General features: G+C 46.0%; 1 protein-coding gene across 4 annotated transcripts in view; it reads left to right on the top strand.

The window, feature by feature from the left end:
- LOC111269273 (uncharacterized) overlaps nt 1–7816 on the top strand; it is a 104965-nt gene that overhangs the window by 85222 nt on the left and 11927 nt on the right. For 3 of the 4 annotated variants that reach the window (XR_002685700.2, XM_022848743.2, XM_022848756.2), the window contains exon 13: nt 5456–5665. Coding sequence is in view for 3 of the 4 variants with exons in the window: in XM_022848743.2 (XP_022704478.1) it covers nt 5456–5665 (210 nt within the window). In the remaining variant the exon portion in view is untranslated. The remainder of the gene's footprint in view (nt 1–5455; nt 5666–7816) is intronic. The other variant, XM_022848747.2, reaches the window with a different exon arrangement.

Below are 7816 nucleotides of genomic sequence, written 5' to 3' on the forward strand. Positions count from 1 at the left end.
TATATATAATAGAACATATCGGATCTTCACAGCTTATAACAAACCCATAAACGTTTACATATATATATATATATATATATATATAGGGGCATATTGAAGTGTCAGGTAAGTATTATGACCTAACGCTGCTTTACCAATACATGGCGTCTAATAAAAATGTATCTTATTTTCGCAAACATAACTTGGCTTCTCTCAATTAAGTGAACTCCTCAGTAAGTATTGGTTAGACAGAATAGATAATTCCAACTGTAGTCCACGTTTGCAATTGCAATGCTTACTGGATGGTCCGTTTAAAGAGGGCAACTGTGGCAGCAGCGAGAAGAAATAGGGTTTTCGAAACGTTGAGCCTCACTTACGCTCGCTCATGGGCCGGTGGGACAGAACCCTCTTCTGTTTCCAAAACGCGTTCTATCTGCAGCTCTCCCTTTAACTCAGCCATCAAGCCATCACTTCCTTCTTTTGGAGCCGTTTTCCACGAACGCGAGTCGCAGAGGGCTACTTTAGCATCGTTGCTCTCGGGCCCAGAAAATGAGCCTATAAGAATAGCATATTCATATCTGAGGCAGATGGAAGAAGCTCCAAAAGGGTAGCCACGATGGGTCTGCGTGTAAGAATAAGGCGGATTTGAACGCGCGGTTACAACAAAGAGCCTCCTCGGAGAGGCCTCAGTAGATATTTACAATGAGGGGCTGGCCGTTGTTCAAGAGGCCATGCTGTTATGGTGTAACATAGACGAGGGCCAGATATAAGCTACGCAAACATCACTCCGACCGTGGTCGGGCACCGAAGGCCCTGCTGGGTGGGGCGACTCGCTAGTCTGTCTGGCTAGCACAGCTGTCGTTCAGAGATTCCGTTGCTTCGACAAGCCTAAGTGGCAGCAGACTTAGCTAGAAATTGTTTTCTTTTCTTAGAATAGAATCGGACAGCTCCCTCTGTGCAAAAAGGAGCTGTCCCATTACTTGGTTGGTTGGTCGATCGCCGCATAGCTCCGCAAAGATGAGGTGGAAAAATCAACAGAGGGAGGTGAATGAATAGAAAAAAGGAAAGGGTGATACGAAGATAGAGAGCGGAACCCTGTGAAGTCAGTCTGCGCCCATTGAACGAAGCGGGCAATTCGATGAAACAACATAGTTATGAGAAGAGTACTACGTTCCAGAAGATAGCAAAGCACACGTAAGCACGAGATGGTGACCCGGCAAAACATCGTATACGTGAGAGTTACTGTGTATGTGCTTGGATCCACTTAAGTAACATTGAGGCGCGTCCACACCTTCCGAGTTAGATCCCGTGCACTTTCTGCGTATATTATACTTCTAATTGAAATCAGGCGCCTGCAGATTATCGGAACAACACAAACAGAGCAGAAGAACTAGGAACCCCTTTGACTGACCATAAAAAGTACCGTTTTGGTCGGATCTGTATATTACCTATTATTGGGCCAATTATGCAGGTTACGTCACTGCGTACAATCTGACGGTTGCGATGCTTAATAATTATATAGGGTGTACGTGAGCTATTGTGGTGTTTCTTCTTTGCTCGATTGTTATGCAAAAAGTCGAACTTGAAACGAATCAATAAATTTCGGTTATAGACTGGAGCAAATACCTGTAATAACTGCGTTCGTGTAAGGACTTAGCGTGGCTCCGTGAATTAATAAAGAGCCCTGTTCTCAGTATCTGGCGTAGCTTCCGTCGCCTTGTTTGTACTCCCTCGAGGCGACCTGTTTGAACTCAGTGAATACGTGCGGAAATCGAATATCGTACTGCACGGAGGGTTCGATACATAAAGGAAATTCGCAAGTATTGATTGTTAATTACAAGTTACATAGAGTCATTCAAATTTTACTGTCTTATTTAATAGTAGCCTCAGATCTTATTTCTAGCCATGGCTCATTTCTTCGAGGCTAGCAATTGCTATTTATTAAACTATTGTGGCTCATCACACAGCTAAAAAAACTCGCGCATTAAAAATGTGTAACCACATTTAAATAAAAATGCTATCTAAGCTCAAGCGTATAGAACACGACCCATTTGTTCCATTTGTCCAATGACTGCCGCTTTTACCTACTATTTTCTGATTGTCATTAGGTATTTTAACGATTGGATGCTTCAAACACCGCAAGTCTATGGAGCTTAATGACTGTACGAACACTCGGACTTCGTCTCTTTATTGCCAGCCAGCGGCTTCCTCTACGTCGGCTTGGCATTCTACCGTACTATGTACTAGGCTGGCAGCCGGTCTCGCTTCTCAATCGCGCTTGCAGTTGTTTTCCCTGGCATGAATAAGAGCGCACACGCCAAACTGTGATATACGGATAGCTTTTAGCCAGCGGAAAAGACCACGAGGACAGGCGACATACGAAATGGTCTTTGGCACTGTGTCCGTCTTTTGCGCACCCTCTTGCGTCTGCAGGCCAAACTACGGCAATCTGCATTGTCTACAGTCAGTTAGACTTATGGCCGGAATATGACACAGGTCGTCGTCGTCGCAGGAAGTCTCTCCAGTCAGACAGCACCATCTATTCCAACAGCCAGAAAACGACAGGAAAGCCACGTGATTACCACGAAACCGATGGCAGGCGACACCTCTCTTTTGGTGTTATCTCGCGCTTTCGCAGTGGCTCACACAGGCAGACATTCATGTGCGTCTCGTGCATGAATGCCACGCTCGTTTGTGTAGCAAGGCGGATCCGCGCACGCAGTAAGCACGCGATAGTTAGCCTAGTCGCAAGCGATGGTTGCAGCCTTCATCTACCTTCATAAGCAAGCCTTCCGCAACCGTTCCACTGTTACGGGGGCAGTGGGCTGCGACCATTGGCCTCGTGGCTGGATGATCGTGTGGTCGGTTGATGGTTCAGACATTGGGTGGAAGCATGCGAAACCGCCCATTAATTCATACCTAGTCTCCGTTTTCTTTCTTTTCCATAAAGTAGGGCTGGTGGTAGATAGTCCCTGATCCACCGTCGCCTTTGAATAGGGCAGGCTAATGATTGCTGAGTCTGCAGTAATACTGCATACAGTGAACGAGACACATAAACACGTCCTGCCTCCGTCGTTCATCCCAGTAGTAGCGGGAACACCACTTGAAAAGCTGGTACAACTGCTACTAACTACTACTATTAAGCGAATCTTTTCCGTCGGATTGGATCCCTAGGTCTGTCCTATTCCCGCATGTTCTACAAGAAATCTAGGAGGGGAAAGACCTAACTTACAGCTCATGGTCTCTATTCGTGCGCCACGTACGTAGTGCTGCAACAGCCGATGCGTCGTGAGTTCGTCAAACCTACTACGTGGGTCTTAACTAACCAAAGGTTCAGACATCAGGGCCTTTCGTGCGAGTTAAGCTAAAATCGTCGAAGCGAGGCAAAAGTCTGCTTAGCGAAGCCACTCAAAGCAGTCATCATTCCCGACACTAGTCGTCCATTCACTAGCAGTGCGCCCACCACTTCAGGCCATCAGCTATACCCAGGCCGACTCGTTACTGCTTGAATCTGTTTCTCATTTAAAGGTACAGCGTGAAGTAGAGCTGTGCTACCTCGCTCCGAAAGATCTATCCTGAACCATATAGTTAGACGATATCCAGGTAGCCTTGGCTATCTCCTGTATGCTTGCGATGCTGAGCGACGAGATGGAAGCATTTTTGTTTAGGGGGCGGGGGCTCAGGAGACCGACAAACGAAGCCATGCATATCGCCGATTTAGGCTCACGCCGTGGTCGACAACTTGTGAGCTATTAGAAAATATTGTCTGAGAAACACTGTTTATATTCAATAGGATTAGCCCGACGTGTCAGAGCACGTGAGGATGCGTCAACATACGTTGGCTGTAACTGTGAGTGTTAGTGTCAGTACGGATGTGTTTATTTCAACGACAATGCGGAGGCTCGGGAAAACCGCTGTAATGCTTGTAGTTGCTTGCTAAGACTTTTGCCGCACACGTGTGATGCACACGTATTCCTACGACATTGTACAATGGGGGGTGGATGTTTGACACAAAATCGCAGAGGCGATGGATGCTAGTCCGACAAATGGATGTTTGCTTTCTGTTTACGCATGCTTTGAAGATTCTCTTGTCATTTTGGTCGATCCTTTATATAACAGAACGCTCCTTCATAAAGTAGCTTCATCGTGAGGTTTGGCAGAGTTTTGATGTTGCTCGGTATGAGGGTTAGACGAAGACGACAGTTCAAGGAGGTCGGCCAAACGGAGTAAAAAAAGCATTTGCCATCTCGTTTAGGGGTTTCCGACTTTCCGCTATGGCTATGAATAACAAGAAGCGCAGACGGCGGTACGATGTTGATGGGAAGAGGCAGTCGTTTGACTGCTGCGAATGCCGACGAAAGCGAGGTTTTCAGGCGGACTAGAGAACAGCCTCTACACGAAAGAGCCTTAGCATATGACTCCGGAAGAATAGATCCACTTCCCTCTTTCAAGAACACCACCGACCGAGAGTGCCTCGCATCGTATAATACGTACTGGTAATAGTGGCGGTGGAAATCGTCGCACATACACATACGCCAAGTATAATCGTAGCGGTCGCACAACAAAGGTATAACGAAGTGCGCAGTCGTTTGCGCTTTTGCCGATCTGAAGACCCGTGCATGAACTGTTTATAGATCGTAGGGAGATTTCGTGCATATGTCTCCTTGCCATGACTTGTTTGTCACGAGTGTGACAATGACGAACAGCAGCACTTAAGTTCTCGAGAAGTTATCCTGATTAAATGCGGCATTCCCGTTTTCATATCTTATATTTAACATACCTGGCTCTTCCCTCGTAATTGGGGTTGCCATTTGGATTTGTTCAGTTAAATCGAAATAACCATATATCTCTATAGAATTTCATACGTTTTGCGGTACGTTTATAAACAGCTATAGATCTGTGTAAATCGTATGTATCCACATGATCGAGTAATATCGGTACTCGTACTTGTGGTAAATTTGAACATTAGCTACTTGTAGCTGGATAGATGATTCATAGCCCCCCCCCCCCCCCATGTTAAGGGGTAATTCCTGACATCAGTCAAGGGTATTGAAACAGGTGCCTTGTTCCAAAACGATCGAGTCCTGAATTGAAGAGAATTATAGGGTAGTAAACAAGTTCTAGCCGCTTGAGAAAATAATTTTCGAAAAAAAAATAATTTTCCTGTCATAATGATAAAACTACGCATACCCTTTCCGTAGGCGCGTACACCTTTTTCATACGTTTTGTTAAAGTAATCTAGGTAAGCAATCCGGTTATAACCGGTTACGTACGTCGTTCCAGCCTGCCATGCTCCTTATATCTACCATGAAACCATAAGCGCTACGGAATGGCCTTTCCTAGAAACGAAAATATGAAAAGGTGCCTTCATCATAAAACATATGGACAAAGACCAACTCTATATACAATTCAAAGATTACATGCTCCATCTAACGGTTTTTAATTGTTTCGATTTTTGTATGTATCCGCTTAACAGCAGTTACCACTCACGTAGCGAGGTGTCCGGAAGTGAATGTGAGAGCGTTCTTCGTCATTCGGGGCATCGACACCGGCAGCCTAATCATCAAAGCAATGGAAACACGTCACATCGAGGCAGTGCCCTCGAACTGGTGGACAGCCAACCCCAGTGGCTCGAAAGTCAAAAGCGAAGACAGCAGCATCACCAAGCGCTGAACAGCTCCATCTCGTATGTCCCTCAATATCATAATTTGAATCCGCAGAATACATGGATAGGTTCAGACAGCCCTGCCCAGGTTATTTTCCTATGTGGATTTAGAGGAAATTAAGATATATGTACGCGTTCGGCGCATTCCGTCTCAAAGAAGTATCTTTGCGTACTTTTCGAGCGTGCAAAACCCACGTTACTCAAGCGTAGTTGTTCAAAGGTCTTCATAGTAATAGTCATCAGCAATATCCTTGTCGGCTCAAAACACTAGATAACAGTATCAGACTTAATGAAACTGTAAAGTAATTAGTATCAATACGGAATCAACTGTCAGCAGGGCCCAATATAAGTATGCCCAGTGTGTAACCTCTGATTGCTCTATAAGTAATCGTTTATACAAATAACGTTTGTTTTCCAACCCCTAGCTAATCCGAAACTCATTTCGTAGACACACGCAAGTTAAGAGGAATACGAACTAGCTTTGGTAAATTATGTCAATCAAACCTAGTTTATGTTACCTCAGTGATTGTCAGCAGTAACTATTAACAATAATCTTCGTGAGCGAAAAGACCAGAAGAAAATCAACTGTCAGTTTTTGTTTTGCGCTAAGGCTTGGTTTTCATACGATAGTAGAAGAAATACAGTAATACTTTTTCATTAAAGCACTCCTGGGGGTTTATGCCACGCCGCCTTACTACGTCATAGATACAGCTCCCACTAGCGTCGCATTCAATCGAATTAATGCTTCCGGGTATTCCGGCTATGGCCTATTAGTTTGCCAGAACGAGAATGCAGTGCGCCGTTATGTGGAAGAAGGCGCAAAGTCAAAGACTATCCCGAGTAATCCTGCAGACTGTTACAATAGAAGGTAGTGGCGACTACTGGCTGAAGCCGTTCTGCACCAAACCGACCACATACGTCTGAGCAGGCAATGCACTGCCTCCATTGCCAACGGTAGCAGCAGAAGCAACTAAACCTAAGCCCTCAACCGTTTGTATCCCTAACGTCGATGTGCCGTTTTCGTCTCTAGTTGAGACCCCAATTTCGGCCTTGCTTTTACCTGTTAGTTGCTGCTACTAAACGAACCGAATCAGTCGCAATGTGCCAGTCAAGAGGCCGTGCCGAATCTTCGTACCCCACGACGAGCTGCTTCCGCATGCAGAGCACAATAGAGAGAAAAGCATAGAGTGGTGCAGGATACGACGGTCCTCGCAGAACGCAATGAGACCGAAAGCTCAAGTGGAACAGGCGCATGCGGCTCATAGACCATCGGCGAGGGAACAGTTATACGCACGTAAGCAGAACTTGTTGGACTGCCATGTGAAAGCTCTGACTATGAAAAAAGCAGGCAAACGGAAAGAAAATGTAGGTACAATGCCGGTGAGGGAGGACAGACGCTGAGTTGGTCAGTTTAGACATGAAACAAATACTCTGCGGAAAATCTGCAGGCCAGATGGATCAGACGAACGGGATGCAAAGAGTTAAGAGAGGAGAGGAAAAAGGCCACGAAGATAAAAAGGAAGCCATTCTGGCAGCTACAGTCAAGATACATACTGCTTGCTGATAGAAGCGTTCGCTTAGGTACCGATTGCGACAGAGTTCTGTAGCAGTGCTTGTGGCAGTGGTTTGTAGCGACGCCTGTGGCAATAACCTTAGCGGTGCCTGTGACAGTGGCCTGTAGAGGTGCCTGTATTAGTGGCCTGCTGCAAGCGTAGTAAAAGTCAATAGTAGTCAGGGCACTATTGGCTGAGCTGGAGTCGATAAGTTTGGGCGGAGAGGTGGCAGCGCAAGGAACTGGCGCCGAAGCAGAGGTCGGCCTGCGAGGCAAACTAGCCTTTAAATGTGGCGAGCTACACAGACTCGCACGAAGAGAGGAAATGATAAGTAGAGAGTAGGAGAGGAAACGCGGAGGAAACCGGGCAGCGAGAAACGAGCGACCACGCATAGGCTATACTGGTATACTCTAATGCAATGAGTACTGCTAAGGAGTGACGCAGCAGGTGGTCGCAACGTGAATCGTAATACGTTTATTCTGCATTAACATCATTACGCAAGTAGATGGCTAGAGAGAGGTGCACAGCCAGCAAGCGAATCAGGATAGCCGTCATCCGTTTGGCTGCGGTAAAGTGCCTTTATACCTCGTAACACCATCGAACCTTTTAGCTATATATA

The sequence above is a fragment of the Varroa jacobsoni genome, unplaced genomic scaffold (genome assembly GCF_002532875.2).
Source record: "Varroa jacobsoni isolate VJ856 unplaced genomic scaffold, vjacob_1.0 scaffold_145, whole genome shotgun sequence".
In the NCBI taxonomy this organism is placed as follows: domain Eukaryota; kingdom Metazoa; phylum Arthropoda; class Arachnida; order Mesostigmata; family Varroidae; genus Varroa; species Varroa jacobsoni.